Here is a 22234-nt window from a genome sequence, read left to right on the forward strand (position 1 = left end):
CAAGCCACAATTTGAAGAAGTCCAAAATCCTTCTACTCAGGATGACATTGACGGAGTTTGCCAGGGTCTCAAGGAGATGTTCTATGAGATCAATATGGTTCAAGTTGGGGAGGGCCCTAGCCGTGCAAGTGTTCAACTGATTGGTCCAGATACCTCGCTCAGCAACTGGGAAGCAACTCCTCATCCCATCAGAAAGGAGTCTTGGTAGCCTGTTTTGTTGTTTTTTCTGTATTTGGATTATTTTAAGAGTTGTAATCCAGATATTTTAGTTTAATTGCTTTGCTGTGATGTTAACCCTTCTATCCTTTCAAATTCAATGAAATGAAGTTCCATTTTCGTAGTAAAATTCTATCTTTTTATTTCCCTAATTTTTGTTATTTTTTTTTATCATTTTCAGTTTCGATAATGCTGGCTTTAAAAATATGACATGCATGCGGAATTCATGCCCAGATCTTAAAAAGCTGTCTAATCTCGAAATAATGAATCAAGAAGTTGAGTATGACGAAGATGAGGCTTTTAGAGAAATGAAAAGGCAATTGGATCAATTTGAGAATAAGCCTAAGCCTAACTTAAATGAAACTGAGGCAATTAACCTGGGAAGCCCTGAAGAAACCAGAGAAACAAAAATAAGCATTCATACTGAACAAAAGACGAGAGATGCCATAATTCAAGTTTTGTTCGAGTACAGAGATGTATTTGCTTGGTCGTATGATGACATGCCGGGTTTGAGTGCCGATCTAGTGGTCCATAAGCTTCCCACACATTCTAATTTTGCACCAATCCAGCAAAAACAAAGGAAGTTTAAGACAGACATGAGTGATAAGATTAAAGAAGAAATCACGAAGCAACTAAGTGCAAATGTGATCAGGGTCGTCCGATACACTACATGGTTAGCAAATGTTGTGCCAGTGCCAAAGAAGGATGGGAAAATCAGATTTTGTGTTGACTATAGGGATTTAAACAAAGCAAGTCAAAAGGACAACTTTCCCTTACCCAACATTCATATCCTTGTTGATAATTGTGCTAAACATGAAATCCAATCTTTTGTGGATTGTTATGCCGGATATCACCAAATTCTGATGGATAAAGAAGATGCAGAAAAGACCGCCTTCACAACTCCATGGGGAACTTATTGTTATAGGGTCATGCCATTCGGTTTGAAGAATGCAGGGGCAACTTACATGAGAGCCATGACTACCATATTCCATGACATGATGCATAAAGAGATTGAAGTGTACGTTGATGATGTGATCATTAAGTCGAGAACACAAGCTTACCATGTGCAAGACTTGAAAAGGTTCTTTGAAAGGCTACGAAGGTACAATCTCAAACTCAATCCAGCCAAATGTGTATTTGGAGTTCCTTCTGGGAAGCTTTTGGGTTTTATAGTTAGTCGAAGAGGCATTGAGTTAGATCCCTCCAAGATAAAGACCATTCGAGAGCTGCCTCCCCCAAAGAACAAAACAGAAGTCATGAGTTTACTCGGGAGGTTGAATTACATTAGCAGGTTCATCTCGCAGCTTACAACCACATGTGAGCCTATTTTTAAGTTGTTGAAAAAGAACGCCGCTATCAAGTGGACAGATGAGTGCCAAGAAGCTTTTGATAAGATCAAGGAATATTTGTCAAATCCCCCTGTTTTGGTCCCGCCGGAACCTGATAGGCCTCTGTTTTTATATCTGTCAGTAATGGATAGTTCCTTTGGTTGTGTTCTGGGTCAACATGATGCCACAGGCAAAAGGGAACAAGCAATATATTATTTGAGCAAAAAGTTCACCACTTATGAGGCCAAATACACTCTTTTGGAAAGAACATGTTGCGCTTTAACCTGGGTCGCCCAGAAGCTTAGGCATTATCTTTTGGCCTATACAACTTACCTCATATCCCGAATGGATCCCCTGAAGTACATCTTTCAGAAGCCGATGCCAACTGGCAAATTAGCAAAATAGCAAATCTTGCTCACAGAGTTTGATATTGTTTATGTCACTCGCACTGCCATGAAGGCACAAGCTTTGGCTGATCATCTGGCAGAAAACCCGGTTGATGATGAGTATGAGTCTTTGAACACATATTTCCCAGATGAAGAGGTTAATTTAGTTGAAGAAGTAGTCCAAGATGACAGTCAAATTTGGAAACTATACTTTGATGGGGCTGTCAACATCAAAGGCGTAGGGATTGGGACAATTCTGGTATCACCTACTGGGCAACATTACCCTGCCACGGCGCGACTTCGTTTTTTCTGTACAAACAACACAGCAGAATATGAAGCTTGCATCATGGGTCTGAACATGGCAATAAACCTAAATGTGCATGAATTGTTGGTGATGGGAGATTCAGATTTGCTTATTCGGCAGGCTCAAGGTGATTGGGAGACTCGAGACATCAAACTCATTCCATATAGACAATGTGTGGAGGATCTTAGCAAAAGGTTCAAGTCCATCGAATTCAGGTACATTCCCAGGTTTCACAATGAATTAGCTGATGCCTTGGCCACCCTGGCCTCAATGCTTCCATATCCGGGTAATACTCACATTGACCTATTAGAAATTCAAATTCGGGATCAACATGGTTATTGCAATACAATTGAAGCAGAACCAGATGGTGAACCATGGTATCATGATATTAAGCAGTTTCTGAAAACAAGAGAATATCCGGAACATGCTAATAGGGATCAAAAGAGAACTATTAGGCGACTCTCTAATGGTTTCTTTTTGAGTGGGGAAATCCTATACAAAAGAACTCTGGATTTGAATTTGTTGAAATGATTATGAATGAGGTGCATTCGGGAGTTTGTGGTCCGCACATGAATGGATATATTCTAGCAAAGAAAATCCTTCGGGCAGGATATTATTGGCTTACTATGGAACGAGATTGCTTTTGTTTTGTTCGCAAGTGCCACCAGTGTCAGATTCACAGTGATTTGATTCACTCGCCTCCTTCAGAGTTGTATCCTATGTCGGCTCCTTGGCCTTTTGTTGCTTGGGGAATGGACGTCATTGGCCCAATCGAGCCAAAAGCTTCAAATGGGCACAGATTCATCTTGGTTGCAATTGATTACTTCACCAAATGGGTGGAAGCTATTACATTGAAAGCAGTTACCAAGAAAGCAGTAGTAGACTTTGTTCACTCCAACATTATCTGTCGTTTCGGTATTCCAAAAACCATTATTACAGATAATGCTGCTAATTTGAATAGTCATCTGATGAAGGAGGTATGTGAACAATTTAAAATTGAGCATCGCAATTCTACTCCTTACCGTCCCAAAGCTAATGGAGCTGTTGAAGCTGCAAATAAGAACATCAAGAAGATTCTTAGGAAGATGATCCAAGGGTCTAGACAATGGCACGAGAAACTACCTTTTGCTCTTTTGGGATACCGGACAACTGTCCGTACATCAGTTGGCGCAATGCCCTACTTATTGGTTTATGGAACTGAAGCGGTCATACCTGCTGAAATTGAGATTCCCTCTCTCCGAATCATTGTTGAAGCAGGGATTGAGGACACTGAATGGGTGAAGTCCCGATTGGAACAGTTGAATTTGATTGATGAAAAGCGTTTGGCGGCAGTTTGTTTTGGTCAGTTATACCAACAAAGAATGGCACGCGCTTACAATAAGAAAGTGCGCCCAAGAAAATTCGAGGTAGGACAACTTGTTTTGAAACGTATCTTTCCACACCAGGAAGAAGCAAAAGGAAAGTTCGCACCGAATTGGCAAGGTCCTTACCTCGTCAAGAAAGTATTGTCAAAAGGAGCTCTACATTTGGTAGATATAGAAGGAAAGGTGACTGATATATCCGTCAACGCAGATGCGGTCAAGAGATACTATGTATGACATGGCTATGTTGGGGCATTCTTATATTTAGCATTCTCAGGTTGGGATGACGAAAGGCTATCATTCTCGCTACCCAAACACTGGTCAACCCTAGTTATCCCTTTAAAGCCTTGTTTATATTTCTTTGTTTTCCCCTCTTTTGGAACCAATGTACTTTAAAAAAAAAAAAAAATAACCATCAAAACAAGTTCATGTTCATTGAACTACGTTCGACCTGATTCCGAAAGGATACGTAGGCAGCCTCACTCTGGGGTTCGGTCACACCAAAACAAAAATCCACATGTACCCAGTATTCAAATAAACTGGGGCATGGTTTTATTTTATTTTCGATGGTTGTTCCATCAAAATGGGTCCAAAAGTTGTAATTCAGTTGAATATTTCTTTTTACCTTTCCCTGCTAAGACCTTCTGATCAACTTTCGAGAATGCTAAGTCATTATACTACGGGTGATGCCTCAGTCATTGTAAAGAGAGAAAAATAAATGAGAGAGTCTTATTGGTGAAAACCCTCACGGGCATTATAAGGCAATGGTGAGTTGAGAGAAAGACAAATGAGAGAGGTCAATTGGTGAAAACCCACAAAGGGCATCATTGATCGATTTAGGTCTTCATATATCTTAGCACAAGCATGGTTAAGACAAAGAACTCAGTTTCAAAGTGAAGTTTACAACAGATTTCGAGAATTAGACGGTTCAAACGGATCGGGCATCCAGTCCAAAGTGCATGTCATGTTCATTGAAGTCAGCATATTTCCTCTAGATAAGTCCTTTCTTATTTTTTCTTCTGAAAGGGACACTTCTTGATTAAGTTGTAATATCTATTAGGTCACCTTCTTGTTTTCTTTCGCATTACTTTTTTGAGTCCCTTTCAGTATAATCTTGTCAAAGCAAAGCAAAGAAAAGGCCGCAAAATTGGTTACAGTTTCCCCGTTATATAAAGCAAAGATTGCTGGGCATAAACCGTATAGGAAAAGACATAAAGCCATCTGCGATTTTCCTTGACGAGAAAAAGGCTGGAATGACTAAATAATGTTCCAAGGGTCAACAAAAGTTACTCAGTTAAAAGATTTTTGGGAAGCAAGGTTGTCTGCACCATGAACACAAATGGTGATAGGCGCAAAATGGTTAGGTTTTGATGTTGAGAAAGAAGATCTCCAGAAAGAAAAGACAGAATCTCCATGCAACTTGTACAATCATCGACGGAGTCAGTTTTTCTAACAAGTGTAATAGACGCAAGGTCAAGTCGCCCAAGAAATCAAGGCCACAAACCGACCACCATTTTAAAACTAACAAATCTTTCTTTGTTTAGAACAGGAACATAACAATTTTAGGAAACAGTTCGTGAAAAGACGAACACCACCAAGTGAAGTTCTCAAATCCTTGATTTTCTCCTAATACATGTAATCATGTTATTTTTAGTTTCATTATAGGGAATCAATACCCTATCTTCAATATAGGGTACTACATCCCCTGGTTGCATTTTTTAACATAGGGTACGACATTCCGTAGTAGCATCTCCGAGTGCCAAGAGCCTCATTTTATTGCCAACATAGGGTACGACATTCCCTAGTAGCATCTCAGAGAGCCACGAGCCTCATCTTATTGCCAGCACATGGTACTACATCCCCTGGTTGCATTTCTCATTGCTAACATAGGATACGGCATTCCCTAGTAGCATCTCAGAGAGCCACGAGCCTCATCTTACTGCCAAACACAGGGTACTACATCCCCTGGTTGCATTTTAGTGCCAACATAGGGTACGACATTCCCTAGTAGCATCTCAGAATGCCACGAGCCTCATCTTACTGCCAAACACAGGGTACTACATCCCCTGGTTGCATTTTAGTGCCAACATAGGATACGACATTCCCTAGTAGCATCTCAGAGAGCCACGAACCTCATCTTATCACCAACACAAGGTACTACATCCCCTGGATGCATTACTTTTTGCCAACATAGGGTACAACATTCCCTAGTAGCATCCCAGAGTGCCGCGAGCCTCATTTTTACATTCTGCCTACATAGGGTACGGTATTCCCTAGTAGCATCTCAGAGAGCCACGAACCTCATCTTATCACCAACACAGGGTAATACATCCCCTGGATGCATTACTTTTTGCCAACATAGGGTACAACATTCCCTAGTAGCATCCCAGAGTGCCGCGAGCCTCATTTTTACAGTCGACATAGGGTACGACATTCCCTAGTAGCATCTCAGAACGCCATGAGCCTTATCTTATTTCCAACACAGGGTACTACATCCCTTGTCTGCATTACTTTCTGCCAACATAGGGTACGACATTCCCTAGTAGCATCCCAGAGTGCCAAGAGCCTCACCTTATTGCCAAATAGGGTACTACATCCCCTGGCTGCCTTACTTTCTGCCAACATAGGGTACGATATTCCCTAGTAGCATCTCAAAATGCCACGAGCCTCATCTTATTGTCAACATAGGGTACTACATCCCCTGGTTGCCTTCCTTTTTATTAACATAGGGTACGTGTTTTTTTTTCAATTCTTTATTCTGCAATAGCAAATATAGTTTAATGAATTTTCAATAACTCACAAAAATTTCCTAGAGCAAACTGGGGCAGAAAATTTTTTTTTTGTTCGTTTCTGATGATTTGCAGGTTGTTTTTGCAAAGTACGGATTGGATGTGCAAAAAAATAAGATTCCATCTCTCGCCAGAGAAAGTGGAACGTTTGATCTCAATACCAGCCGAACCAGCTTTGACATAATGCATGCTAAGACATAGGGTCTCAAGATCCATCTTCTCGTCATCTGATCGAGAATCAAGCCTCGGAGAATATTTCATAGTTTGTTACATCGAGAGCATCAAATTTCAGTTTAAAGTCAATGAGGGAAGCAAGTCAAGAATCAAGACAAGACTCCAGATAGCATTTAGATAGAAATTTTGTAACTCTTAGATTTCAAGAGTATGTAATTTTCTTTTCACTTTGATGTAATAGTAGGAACCGCGGATCAGAACCTCGACGGAACTTCGCTCGGCTCTCCATCTAAGTATACTCTATCAGTCATTTTCCACTTGAACTACACGTGACCTGATACCCTTATAACCCGGGATATGTAGGCTGCCTACAACCAAGGCTCGGTCGCACTTTTTTCTTTTATCTTCTTTTCCTTTTTAAATAATAGTGAGGTCAAAAATCAGTCACCTTGTTCATTTTCTTTGCTTGAAAACTCTTCATGTTTCCAAGCAAAGAGGGGCATGCTGTGAACACCTAATTTTTTACCGCACCCAAATTCTATACTATTTTAGTGTAAATATTTCTTTTTAGGTCTAATCTTAATATTTTAAACTTTTATCTTACTCTTAATAGGTTTTATTTTTTAAAAAAAAAAAAAAACTACAAAGATATTCACATACTTATAGTACAAATTTTATTTCTTTTTGTAAAGAGAAAAAGAAAATTTACAAAAAAAATAATAATAATTTGGTTTTCTTTAATTAGAATTTTAATAAGTAAATTATAGTATCTTTATTAGTATCATTTAAAGTACATGTAAATATTTAATTTTTCTATATTGTAAGAAATGTTAGTTTATCTTCTTATTTAATATTTTAATTTATCTCCTAAAAAATGAATTCAAAAATCTGATTTTTAATTAGATAACAATCCCAATCCCATAAACCTTCATTTTTAGCCTAACTTCCCACCTTTTATGTCCCTCTTACTCACGTCTCTCACGTCCCAAGCCCATATCCCCATTTCCGTCACACACACACACACGCCCCCCCACCTTTCCACTTTTCTTCTCCATCAACACACATACTATTACACATGCTCTATATTAGACATACATTTAGATTAGAAAAGGGGGGAGGAGGGAAAGACTTGACTGGGATCTAAAAGAAAAAAAAAGAACGAGAGAGAGAGGGACAGGAGGAAAAGATTTCATTGAGTGGAGAGTTTGAAAAATATTTGGCTTCTTTATTTCTTTAAAGAAACTTTAGAAAGAAAAATGGAGTTTGAATAGAAGCAAAGATTCGAGTGGACGTTTGGTTACTGCTTTGGTTCCGATTCCGAGTTTTTGTCTCCTTTGGCTGCTGTCTTTCTCATTTGGAAATTTTGAAACTGAAGTTTGTACGTACCAGTTTTTACTATTATTGGTAAAGAAGCTTCACATTACAGGTTTTCTTCTAATCTTTTGTTTAATCTATTTTAATGTGTTTGTTGGAAGATAAACTATAAATAGCTATTTTATAAGAATTAAGCTCTATTATAAAGTTATTGTGTTGCTATAGTTTATATATCATTTATTATCTGAGTAGTATTTGAGTTTTTAGTTTTCTCTTAATCCCTGTTGTGTATTTAAAATATTATTTCTTAAATATTGAGTGTGTAAGTATTTTCTATTTACTATTCTGGCTAAAATATTTTCTTAAATTTTTTGTGTTAAAATAATATCATTGGTAAATGGGTAAGAATAGTTCAATCAATAAAGTTATATCTGATGCCATAAAATTTATTAATAAGAAGTACTGAAGCTAAAAATCAAGTCCATCATGAGTTTTTATGTTAAGTCTATTAATTTGCGGTAATACCACTTCTAAAAAAAAAATAGTTTTACTTCCCTTCAAGAGTTCATGTAAACTCCATATAGTCTATTTTGGGTTTGGAGTTTATTTGAATTTTTTCTTTTATGTGTTATTTTGAATTTTTCTTTTTTTCTTTTTTCTAAAAATTTTGCAAAAGACTCACGTTACAAGTTTCAATGGAAGGTTGTGATATTTCTATTGATTAGTTTTCTTAGTTTTACATTGATCTCTCTTCCAATGTGACTAATAGTGAATATCTTATTTGGTTCAATTTGTAATGTGATTTTCTTTTCTTTTTAATATTCTTTTATTTTATCATGCTTGGATTCTGATTTGGAATTGTGGGACATTTATTCTTTTATTTTTGTGTAATGATGTACCGAAACAAATGGGTTTATGGGAGAGTACAGCTCATTGAGCCATTTCAAGGATTGTATATATATAAAAATTAATTGTGAGGGAGCGAGATGAGTTAGGAACTAATTCAAGACTCGTGGTAAATATAAAATATAAGTATAAATAAATGTTTTGGATCTTAAAAAAAAACAAATAGCCATGAACTAATTCAAGACTCGTTTCAATAAGTAATAAAGTAATAAAAATAAAATATGCAAATAAACAGAATACTTTGAATACTTTAGTATGCTTTAGGTGCGTGTTAACCAATCAATTATTGTAATTATGTATACGTTCGCGTGACATAATTATGATTTTCCAAATTAAAGGCAAAGGATGCGTTCGCGCGACCTTGACAAAACAATCCTTAAAAATAATAAAGTGTTATTGATTGTGTACACGTACGCGTGACATGATTCATGACACACCAAGAAAAACGAATACACGTACGCGTGATTCGTTTCAAAATAATTCCATAATTACAAATAATAAAGCAATTAAAAGCGGTAAAAAGGTAAATGTACATAGGTTCTAAAATGAGTAATTAAACCATTTAATTAAGCCAGGTATGATTAAAGCGACCGTGCTAAAACTACGGAATTCGAGAGTGCCTCACACCTTCTCTCGGGTTAACAGAATTCCTTACCCGGTCTTCTGTATTCGCGGACCGTAAAACAGAGTCAAATTTCCTCGATTTGGGATTTAAAATAAATCGGTGACTTGGGACACCAGAAATTATCCCAAGTGGCGACTCTGAATCTAATAAAACATCCCATTTCGATTAATGTCACTTAAATTGAAAAAACTCCTTTGATTCCATTCCCTCGGGTAAAAGGAGGTGTGACACAACCAACTCAATAAGTAGTAAATCAAACCTTTGGACTGAAAGGTAGTGACGAACTCAACCGGCACAGTTCAATATAGAAATAACAGTGCAGAAACGTAGGCATGCTTTCAAGTTCAATAGATAACTCAAACAGTAAAATAGATCAACTCTGAATGATATGAAGAATATAACTCCTCTACTTCAACATGTCAATGCACATGCTGTATGTGATGCACCATGCTGATAGCCTCATGTTCTCACACTCTCAAATGCTCAATCACTCGGTACTGTATATGGCCCATACGGCCCTGTAAAAGATCCATCTCAGAATATATATACATCACTGACCATCAGTCACCCAGTACCGATTAGGACCAATCCAGCCCGTGGAAAAGATCCATCTCCAGGTATATAATATTTCGGACAAGATCCATGTCCAGGGAAGATCCATCTCTCAATAATATCAATTGCGCTCATTGGGGGTGTGTGCAGACTCCGGAGGGGCTCCTTCAGCCCAAGCGCTCATAAATCAGTATATCCGCTGCGGCGTGCAGCCCGATCCCATGAATGTCACTCATAATCAGGCTCTCGGCATAACTCGGTAATCAAACTCTCTAGTCTCACTCACGGGCTCACAAATGTCATGAAACTATCCCGAACATGATATGATGTAATAATAAATAATAATAGAGACTACGATATGATATGAAATGAATGAATATGACTGAGTACGAAATATCAATGAGATCAGTAAGTCAACAGCAAGAAACGACCACTATGGGTCCGAACAGTACCAGCATATAGCCTAAACATGATCTCTAACATGATTGACAGCTCAGTTATATTATCACATGGTGAAAACACGAATATCAATAAGATAGAACCACTTTACAGTGCCATGGAATCAACCAGGTCACAAAACCCCAAAGCCCATTCGACCACGAGTCTAACCATACCAAATTTATCAAAATCCGACATCAAATCGCCACTCAAACCCCCAAAATCAACTCACTAAATCCCTAGCCTCAAACCCCCAAATTTCACCTCAAAAATACACCAACTAGGTGAAAAATTCAGTGGGAAAACATAATTATTGAAGAAAAAAACCACAAGGAGCTTACCTCAAGAATCTCTTCAAAAACCTCCAAATTCCGAGCTCAAAATGTTAGAAATGGCAAAAATCTCGGAACCTTCGTTTATATAGATTCTGCCCAGGCCTTCCGCACATACGGCCAAAATCCGCTTATGCGGTGAAAATTCCACTTCTACAAAAGCCACTTAGCCCTAGTTGCCTCCGCTCTTGCGGCGTCTGACCCGCATCTGCGGCCTCGCAGGTGCGGGAAAATCATCGCACCTGCGACCCCCTGTTCCTCTCTTCCTTGCCCGCTTCTGCGGCTTCTTTCCCGTTACTGCGGGCTCGCACCTACGGTGCCCACTCCGCAGGTGCGATTACACCAGCAGTAACAAAACTTCAGCTGCTTCTCTAACTTAATTCCAAGTCCGTTAACCACCCGAAATCAACCCGAGGCCCCCGGGACCTCAACCAAACATACCAACAAGTCCTAAAATATGATAAGAACTTAGTCGAACCTCGAATCACCTCAAACAACATTAAAAATACGAATTGCACATGGATTCAAGCCTAATGAACTTTGAAATTTCTAAATTTTACAAACGACGCCGAAACCTATCAAATCACGTCCGATTGACTTCAAATTTTGCACACAAGTCACAAATGACACTTCGAACATACTCCAACTTCTGGAAATCCAATCCGACTACGATATCAAAAAGCCCACTCCCGGTCAAACTTTTCAAAATTCCAACTTTCGTCATTTCAAGCCTAATTCTACCACGGACCTCCAAATCACAATTCGAATACGCTCCTATGTCCAAAATCACCTAACGGAGCTAACAGAATCATCAAAATTCAAATCCGAGGTCGTTTACACATAAGTCAACATCCGGTTAACTTTTTCAACTTAAACTTTCAATTATAAGATTAAGTGTCTCAATTCACTCTGAAATCTCTCCGGACCCGAACCAACTAACCCGATAAGTCATATAACAGCTATAGAGCACAAAAGGAGCAGAAAATGGGGGAATGGGGCTACAACTCTCAAAATAACCGTCCGGATCGTTACAATTGTACCGTGGGTTTAAAGACGCAACTTGAATGTCCGCCTTTTCCTTTCTTAACCTTTTTCAGAGTGATGTCTAATAACTTAGACTGTTCAAACATATTATACTTCATAATATATATATATATATATATATATATATATATATATATATATATATATATATATATATATATATATATATATATATATATATATACTTATTTATTTATTTTGCTAAGGAGTCCTTCTGATATTATTGGGATAAGATTGTAGAGCTTCGTACACTTAAGAGTTAAGACCAAATGTGGTAAGATCAATCCATTCTCTTTAGTCCGTATGTCTAACTCCCAAAGTTTAAACAGGGGGAGTTATGACCCGTTTATTGATTTGGCCCAATGAATGAATAAAATATGACTCCTAAAATTATTTTTAACTTTAGCTATATAATAAGTGAGAGTTTTGGTACTACGAAGGGTAAAACAATAATTAACAAATAATTCTATTCTATTCTACTACTATATAATAAATGAGAGTTTTGGTACTAGGAAGGGTAAAACAGTAATTAAAAATAATTCTAGCTTCATATGTGACGTCATCTTGGCATGGTTTTTTTTATTATGGACACCCTTTTGCCCTTGCTTTATGGATATATTACATTAGTTGGCTTAATGTATCTAGAAAATAAACCTCTTTTTGAGCCTGTTTTGGTAAATTAATTCTTCTTGGAGTTTCTGCATTAGTCTACACTCTCGATCACTATACCTCCAGTCATCTTCTAACTTTACCCAACAACCCATATGGTTTAACTTGAAAAGTATCAATTCTCAAGTTGAAGTTCAAGATTACACAAACAAAGAGTCAACTGATTGCTTTTCTTTGAGGTAGGTTTATGTTATCTTTTCCGTTTCAATCTTTTTGGTTCTTGGGTTTCTTTTTGTTGATTTTCTGTTTGATAGAGTTGATGTTTCTTTCAAATTTTGTTGTTTTGTTTGGTATTTGGTTCATATAATGTTGCATGTATTGTTTTAACTCTGCTGAATTTTCTGCATTTTATTTTGATGGATTCTTGCAAGTCTTTTTCTTCTAACTTCATCCCTTCTTCCAGCCTCACTGATGATACTTATTGATGGATATTATGGGTCATCTGCACTTACTGATTGTGATCTATATTGTTGTTCTTGTGGAATGTCTCACTGTGGGCATCCGCTTAAATAAGAAATAAAAGCAAATTAAGGTGATCAATATATTAATATCAAGCATCATCTTTATATTTTTATTGTTATGGTAACCTCGATGACAAGTAATTATAATATTTTATCAGGATAAATGATTAGCCTTTTTATACTGGTAAAGTTTTCAAGTATTTTCTGATTTTTATTCAAATATATTTTTCTGGGTGTCAGAGAAAATGGGAAGACTTTATGGCTGGAAAAAGGTTATGAAATAGCAAAGAAAGAGTGGTTCATTATATTGTTCAATTCACCATCTATTACAACTGCTTATGGTTCTAATTGCCTCGATTACCTTCGTCATACGTTAGAATAGTTCGTGAATGCCGGTAAATTTGTATAAATTTATTTGTGTCGTGAAAGTTATTATGGTAGGCTGAAGTAACTTGTATAATGTCTATCCATGTTTCAGTTCCAGTTGTCTATCCAATAGATATACGAGCATGCCTTTGTATGGTCCATAACCTAAAAATATGGGAAATGTCCCCTTTTATGAGGAAAAAAAGAATATATTGGATGAAACTTACCGATGACCAATTACTCATATATAATTTTGCTTGTAGAAAACTAATTAGTCCCTCTTAGATAGATTGATTCAAACTAAGCCTATACATTTGTAAGTTTTTATTTTTAAAGGTCATAAAATTTGGCACAAAAAATAAGATGTTGGCTACAGGGAAGGAAGAAATAAATCTACACAAAACTCTTTCACTTGTGCCACAAAATTCTGGTATTGTGCAAATATGGATACAATATCTCCTCCGATCTCTCACTGACTTGTAATCACATTATCATATTTTCTTATAATATTTTTGGTGTTCAAATATATAGTTTTGCCAAGTTAGTAGTGCATTATAGATCTTATAGCTTAATTTTTGGAGCAACATTAATATATTGGACATTTGAAGGACTTGTATGCTATGTTGGATATGGTATCAAGTAATAGGAATGATTATCGCGACAGAACAACCTATTTTAAAGAATGCACTCTTCATTCTTATATTTTTTGAGATAGTGACTGTCAAATTATTTCTATCCTCCAAATAAACGCAGCAGACACTAGACACCAGACATGATCATGAACATGTATTTGCCTTAGCATTGTCAACAGCTCATATTATTCTTGCTCTCTTTGAGCTAGGGCGAGTGGCTACTGCTTCTTATTTCTAGGTGGATCATGGATAATGTTCTTAAGTTTTCTTATCATGCGAACTTAGAATGGAAAGCCAACAGGAAAAATGTAAAGCATTATGATAAAGATAAAGATCAGTTCTTAAGTTTTCGTAAGAACTGATCTTGTGTGCTTTCTTTTTGATTATCACGCGGTCCCTTTTGTCAGTTACACCTTTCATCCCTTTTATAAGGCAGTGCATCAAATTTTGGCAATTAAGGTTCTTTAACCTTGGCGGTAAACTTTAACTTTGGCCAATCGACTGACTACAAATAATTAAAATAACTTGAGCGTTAGTGATCTTTTCCAACCTCGACAATCATTTTGGAACCAGCTGTCCTCCAGTTCTTTTATGATAGTTAGATAAGAGGTAATATATACATTAAGATAACTAGAAAACTTGAGCCATATATTACTACTTCTAGATGTTGGTCTTTCTACTTTTAAATTTTTTTTTGCTTTCACCAACTTTTGTACATGACAAAAAAGGGAGTTGATTTTTATTCATGTGCCATCTTTGGATCATATGTTTGTGGTCCTGTTTTCCTTACTACTTGCCAACAGATTGGTCTATTTTTATTTTAAAGAGTTATAACATCGTTTTCTTTGTGCTGTAGTTTTCATGATGTCCAGACTTAAATGCATGTGGTAACAGGTGGTAAACACAATAGATTGGACAAACTGTAGTGCCACTCAAATGGTGGCATCCCCCGAAAGGCCTCCACGTTCAGGAGATCATATGGGTACACTAGCGTATTGTTTTTTTTTTCAAATAAAAATCATGATCTTTGCCATGTCACTACAGACTCCGATAGAAGGGACTAGATTAATTTTTTGATAGTTATTCTAGGATTTCCTGCAGCTTTGATTAACTTTTTAGCTGACTCTGTACATGCATATCTTTATCGACTATTTTCTGTCAATTCATTGGGTATATAGAAGAACTCATTCAGTGTACCTAAAGTTTCTAGAATAGAAAGCCTCCACAGATTAGCATTACTGCACAATATTCTGTAATTTTCTTTAATTGCCTTTCACTACTTACTTTTGTTCTACATTAGAGTTGGTAAAATAAGTTACTTCTAGATCATTTCTTAAACAGTAGCAACAAGGCATTTTATTCTAATTTTGAAGACTTATTTTATCACATAAAAAGAAAAAAGATCATTTGAGGATAATGTGAATGATTGATAACATGACAATAGTCAAATTTAGCAACATGCACATGAGATAGAAATTATGCTCATATAGTTTTTAGGTAAAAATTATATTTGCTCTCTTGGTAAAAGTGTTACAACTGGTATTTGATAGCAGACATAAGTGGATACAGAAGTTCTGAATCTGAGGACTTCAACATGCGCATGAAATAGAAGTTCTGCCAAGAATTGTTGATGGAGAGGCATGAATAATTTACTGAGAACTAGCAACAAGTATCTGGAAGGGGAGCCTTGGCGTAAAGTTGTTGACATGTGACTAGGAGGTCACGGGTTCGAGCTGTGAAAACAGTCTCTTGTAGAAATGCGGGGTAAATGTGCGTATGATAGACCCTTGTGGTCCGACCCCTTCCCCGTATCCCGCGCATAGCGGGAGCTTGCTGCCCTTTTAGCAACAAGTATCTGACATAGGTAACATACTTGAACGTAAATTCTTACTCCCTGGCCTTCACTTCTGGGTCTTCAGTTCCTATGTGTACCTTACCAGTCCCTGTCCCAACGTTTGAATATTTGGAGGATGTGTGACCATATAACGTTTGAATTGTGGGGGGGACTTTTGGCCATATTTTCTTTTCGCATTATTTGTCATTTTGATTTCGTTTGTTTGATTCCAAAAGAAAAGAGGGAGCGCTGCCAATTTTTATCTTTAAGAAATATTTATTTCATTTTTTAATCTTGTAGCATTGGTGCAGACACTACAGCACTAGGGTGGTTGATGGTTTCTTTGGGGCAAAAAGAGCTCTTGAGTCCTAAAGGATCGAGTGTCTATTAATAATTTCTAAAATATTGGGAGTATTAACATCCGAAAATTTCCACTTTTATATTTCATTCCCGCTCTTCTTTCTTTTCTTTTCTTCTCTTCTTCTTCCTCTTTAAATCTTTGCGTTTTTCTTTTCTTCTTATTCTTCATCTTCCTCCTTCCTTCTCTTTTCTGGCATAGTTTCTCTTCTTTTTCTTCTGCCCTTTCATCTTTTTCTTCTGATTAAAGGATCGGGTGTTTAAATATTTGTTAGTTGTTTGAAGGAGGAGAATGAGGCATAAGGGAGGGGGAGGGAGGGAGTAGGGGAGTTTGTGTAAATAAGAAAATTTTAGATTTTTAAAAATATATATGCGCACTATCTACCAATTTTTTCTTAAGACTTGAATCTTTGACACTAAATAAAGTTGGACTCAAAGGTCCCATATAATCTTTTGCCCCAATTTAGCAAGTTCAGAATCCATTACAGAGCATCATACACTTTGAATTATCACAAAGTTTAATACAATTAGAATCTAATTCTTGGCGGCTACATTTACCGTCATTCTTACACAAAATGCTCCAGCATCCGTGCAGTATGATACACGCGAAAGCTCCAAGTAAAACTAAGCAAATAATCAAACAAATGCGACGCTTAATCTTTGTATAAGGATCTTCCCAATATTGTTGATCTTCCCTGTTCAAATGTAATTGATCACCAACAACCTGGGGAGAACACTGAGCTGGTTGAGGAGTAGTATGAGCAGAGAAAAATTCAGAATTTGAGTCAAATGGTAACGTAAGGTCATTGTATTCTTTCCAAGCAATATCATAATGGCTCAAAGTTTCTATGTACTCTCTTCCTATTGAATATATTGCGAAAAGATTGATAATGGCAGCGAATAGGGAGAGAGTGAAAAGGAACCATCGGTTAGAACAATTGAGGGATGAAGCATTGGATATGGAAGCTAAGATGACACCTTGGAAGATGAAATAATAGTTTGCAAGTTGGAAAACAATGTTTTGGAGATTATGAAGGCGATCTTTGTGCTTGTCAATACGCTTATCCATTGCTTCTACCATCATTTGCCTTCGTGCATTATCAATTGCTCCTCCAGTATCCATTATTAGAGAATATCTATGCAAGTTTTATATATGTATATATAGGGCATGTAGTAGGTTAGTATTGTCAGTGGCGGAGGCATGATATTTGCGAAGGGGGTTCAAAAATTTTAAAAATCAAATACACAATGAAGCTAGCCAACCAAAAAAAAAAATAGATGCTAACATATTTCATTAATAGAAAGAAAAGTTCTCAACACAAACATAGTGTTAAGATAAACTGATCATAGTAACAAGACTTTCAAAACAGAAAATACAAAAAACAAGTCTTGTGTTAGTTATAAGGAGTTAGTTACTAATGAGATCAACAAAAAATAACTAAATACATTATTACAACTGCACTCGACGAGGTTTCATATCTTGAAATGTTTTAATAATAGCCTCATTAGAAATACTATCAAACACATTTTTTTTCTACATAGCACCAAATAACCGCTAAAGAACTCATCATTCATTCGACTTCATAAGTCATTCTTGATAAACTTCATCGCCGAAAAAGCTCTTTCAACTGATGCAGTAGCAACAGGCAGAAGCAAAGCAAGTTTCACTAAGCGAAATATAAGAGAATAATTTGAATGATTGTTTGTCTGAACTAATCTTTTTGAAAGATCACAAAGCCCATGTAGATCGGAGAATCTTTCATCAACATCACGAACATCAATAATATAACTTGCAAGCTGATTCTCAAGAGCACCCATACTAAATTCATCAAAGTCATTAGGATATAACTCTGCCATTCTCATTATTTTCTTGATGTCAAAACTTAAAAATGAGTTAATTGGATTCAAACAAGCAATTCCATGAAGCAAATAAGTTGTCACTTCGTCAAAACATTCATTAAATTCTTGAATTTGCCAATCAATAATTTTGCAAAATATTTTAACCCGATAATGATGTGAGGCTGTACAATCAGCAGGTTTGCCGCGTGATCTTAAAGAACTAACATATGGCTCATCAAAGTGAGGTATCAAAATATTATATTTGATACAAAATGCAGATATCTTAGCAATAAGAGATTCTCATTCCTCTTTCCTTAACTTTTGCAACCTTTTCTTTTCTACTTCAACAAGTAGCATGGTGTTTGCAATGTCTTGCTCTTTTTTGGTAAGAATTTATTGAGCTCATTTGTCATTGCTAAAATATTTCTCATCAAATGTAACATGAATGCACCCTCAAATGTTTGACAAGCCCTGAGATATCACATTGCCTTGGCTCTTTCTTCTGTAGAATGTGTATCAAGAACAAGCGATTCAAGAACATCAAGAATAGAGCCAAACATCATAATAAAAATATTAAAAGATTTAAAGTGATATCTCCAACGAGTATCACATGCTCTTGAAAGACCAAGTTCTTGATTCAAGCCCCTACCGGTTGTAAGCTCACCCATATCTAATGCCTCTTGAATTCTTTCTTTTTGAGATTCTCGAAATTCATCCATACGCTTAAAAGAAGATCCCAATATATTCAAAATATTTGAAACCAATACTACAAGTTCCCCCACTTGAAGACATTTCTTAGAAATCGCAACAAGGGTAAGTTGGAGTTGATGAGCAAAACAATGAATGAAATGAGCCGATCTACTTTCTCTCTTAATCAACATTTTAAGACCATTAATCTCACCTTGCATATTGCTTTCCCCATCATAACATTGTCCACGCACATATGATAGACTTAAGGAGTGTTGAGCAAGTAAATTAATAATTGCACTCTTCAAAGATGAAGTACTAGTATTTTGAACATGAACAACATCAATAAGTCGCTCCATCACAAATCTCATTATATCAATATAACGTAAGACAATAGCCATTTGCTCCTTACAGGACATATCAAAAGATTCATCAACTAGCAAGGCAAAGTAATCACCATTTAGTTCCTCAATTATAGTTTTAGTTGTTTCTATCTTACATGCAGTAACAATGTCTTTCTGAGTTATCGGAGAAGTCATTTGATCATTTTGAGGAGCATGTTCCAGTACATAATCACGAATATTATCACACACTTTTGCATACCATAAGAGAGTTTGATAAAAATTACCCCCTACTAAGTGAAGACTTAGATTCATCATGACCTCGAAATGCTAAACCTTGAGTTATAAGAAGTCTTACTACAATAACTGAAGCAGTTAAGCGAATCCAATACTCATATTTAAGTTGATTAGATTGTCTCTCAAATGAAGATTGAATAGACCATTGTTTCAGAATAATAGCAAGCAGCAACAACAAGGTAGAGAGATTGAAGAGAGAGAGAGAGAGTGGAGTGAGCTAGTGAGGCAACGAAGAGATAGAGAGAGAGAGATTTAGGGATTTTAACCCAAAGTCAGTCACATTTTTTGGGGAAAAACATATTAAAAGAGACGAAGTCGTTTCGTTTAAAATTAAAAAAAAACATCTTAGGTAAAAAGAATTAGATTGCAATTGACAGGAACTGAACCTACGACCTTCTACAAAATCTGAACACCCTTGACCACTAAGCCAAGCTTGTGTCAAGGGGGTTCGACATATTATATCTATACGTAAAAATAAAAATTACCCCTATATAAACAATGCAATTTTTCCTAAATCCGCCCCCGGGTATTGTACGCATTTTTTATTCTCTAAACTATTTCCTACCATCTCATTAAATATGAGGACCTTTTTGTCCTTCTACCAAAAGTTCTCGCAATTCCCTCTTTAATTCCTCTTCTCTACTATTCCCCTTCGATACAAACTCTTCAGATTCCTGGACGGCGAACAACAAATTAAATATTAGGTCTCTACTTATTTACAAAACATAAATTTTAAATCCATATATTAATTATTATATCTAAGTGCACATTCTTTCCGGTTATTTTCTTACTGATAATTTGGATTCAAGATTTTTGAGATTTAAATTTGGATCTATAGAACTTTGGGTATTCAAGAAGATCCTTTTTTTTAAAAAAATAAAAAAATCTAAGATAGTGTTTGGATTCGATTATTTCCATTCCAAGTATATTTTCCTTTCTTGGTTTACCTCGTAATTATTTAAGTGAAAGTTGCAATATTTAGCGTTGGGTATTTGTTATTATTTGTTAGAAATGAAATTATAGAGATGGGTTTGGGGAATATGTAGTGGAATGATGAGGATAAGGCTATGGTGACAGCTAACTAGGAACAAAACCTTTAGATTGCTTAATGTCCATTTCTGTTTCATACAATATTACTTTAATGGCAATGGAAAGTGATGAGAATCTGCACATTTGAAAGGGACTTTGACTTTTGGAACTGTTATGCGCGAGAATTTTAGAATTTTTTTGGTGAAAAGACAAAAGAGTCCTTGCATTTAATGAGATGGTAGAAATAGTAAGGGTAATTTAGAGAATCAAAAGATGCATATATATATATATATATATATATATATATATATATATATATATATATATATATATATATTCTTTTTTTTTAGACAAGAGTGGGTTGCTATAGTGGTGAGCACCCTCCACTTCCAACCAAGGTCTTCATTTAAAATTTTTGGTAGGATAGTGGTAGTTGAAATATATTTTCAGCTAATATAATAGTCAAGTCGAGACCTAATCAGAAAGTTTGAAAGGAATAACGTGCTTTGGGAAGACCCTTAAAGTGCGGTGGTACTTTCTTAAAATTTCTATCAGATTCATTTAATTGAGGCACCTAATGCAAGAAAGACCAGTTATGTTGACCAAAATTTAATCTCATATTGGTCGGATGCTTCACCTATTCAACTGATGTAAATGCGGCTGAGGCAATTCCTCGGCTGCACACACGATGTCTAATAAAGGAAAATATTGTTTCCCAACTCTAACCAAAATAAGTCTGACAACCCCAACTACCAAATTAGACCCAACGGCAGGCGACCTCTCCCATCTCCGCAATAACATTCTTCTAATTCTCCTGGCATATATATGTCTATACTCCTAAGTTGCATAGTATAGACTTAATATATCAATTCTACTCCATTATGATCTATTTTGACGAGCCAGAATGAAGGTTTCTTCTATATCTGCATGAGAAACATTTTTATTGCGAGCTGCATATTATGCACAAATTAAGACTAAAACAATAGAGCTACGAACATCTAGAAAGCTATTAACAAGAGGAATTAGGCCCTACCTGATGCACTGCTATAATTGCTATGTCATACAAGTTAAAATAAATTTGTGAATAATATAACAAGATAGGTTAAATGAAGATAGTACAAAATCTTTCCGTCCGGAAATTAGACATGGATAATTAAACAACACAATAGTATTACCAAGTCTTCCCGGGCCGTCCGGCAAAACTTGTGAACAATTTAACAACACAAGGAAGTATTACCTATCTGGCAAAAAAGGTGAAGGAGGCTATTTGGTAAACGGTTTGGTAAATGATCTTGGATTGGCTCAAAGAAGACTTTACTGTTTTGTGACAGTCATAGTATCATTCATCATAGTAAGAATCAGATATTGTACCATGAGCACATATTGACATCAGACATCACTTTTATCTGAGATATTATATATATGACAGGGCATTGTTTATGTGAAGAAAATGTTTACACATGATAATACAACTTATATGATATGACCAATGCAGTTGAGCTAACAAGTTTAGATTGGTGTGTGCTGTAAGTACTCATGAGTAGAGCCCTTACAAGGAATGTGGGCAAAATTAGAGTGATGCTCGTTTTTTTGACGTCGATGGAAAGAATTCAATCCAAGTAGAAGATTTGTTAACTTTTTATTTTTGTATTATTTTTTTGTGGATCCCAATTGTTACCCGACTCGAAAAGCTCGTAATTACGCATTTCAGAGAGTTACGGATCTAACATAATAATACCGAGTTCAATTGAACTCATAACTTTCAACGCGGAGTATAAATTTATATGTAAAAATCGATTAAATTGCAACAAAGAGTATATATGAACTCATAACTCTAAAAGTATAATGAGTAGTTTAAATCTTGACCCGAAAAAACGCTTGAAATATCATATTGGCTTTCTCTGTCTTTAGTAATTAATTAGTCTATTTATGACTGAGAGGGCACCCCATTTA

The 22234-nt window shown here is 36.1% G+C and overlaps 1 protein-coding gene and 1 long non-coding RNA gene across 2 annotated transcripts; one reads left to right on the plus strand and one right to left on the minus strand.

Moving 5' to 3' along the window:
* The first annotated feature begins 12278 nt into the window (after positions 1–12278).
* Positions 12279–15178, plus strand: LOC107820895 (uncharacterized). The gene is made up of 2 exons (XR_001656008.2): positions 12279–12617; positions 14754–15178. It is a non-coding gene; the product is annotated as an uncharacterized LOC107820895 (long non-coding RNA).
* Positions 15179–18406: 3228 nt separating this feature from the next.
* LOC107820894 (uncharacterized) lies at positions 18407–19153 on the minus strand. The gene has a single exon (XM_016647248.2). It carries the CDS (start codon positions 19151–19153, stop codon positions 18407–18409), a length of 747 nt encoding a protein of 248 aa, XP_016502734.2.
* Positions 19154–22234: the final 3081 nt, after the last annotated feature.

The sequence above is a fragment of the Nicotiana tabacum genome, chromosome 23 (genome assembly GCF_000715075.1).
Source record: "Nicotiana tabacum cultivar K326 chromosome 23, ASM71507v2, whole genome shotgun sequence".
Taxonomy (NCBI): domain Eukaryota; kingdom Viridiplantae; phylum Streptophyta; class Magnoliopsida; order Solanales; family Solanaceae; genus Nicotiana; species Nicotiana tabacum.

Excerpts from the sequence above, each read along its gene's own strand:
- LOC107820894 (XM_016647248.2), bottom strand. The coding sequence starts at position 19,153 with ATGACTTCTCCGATAACTCAGAAAGACATTGTTACTGCATGTAAGATA.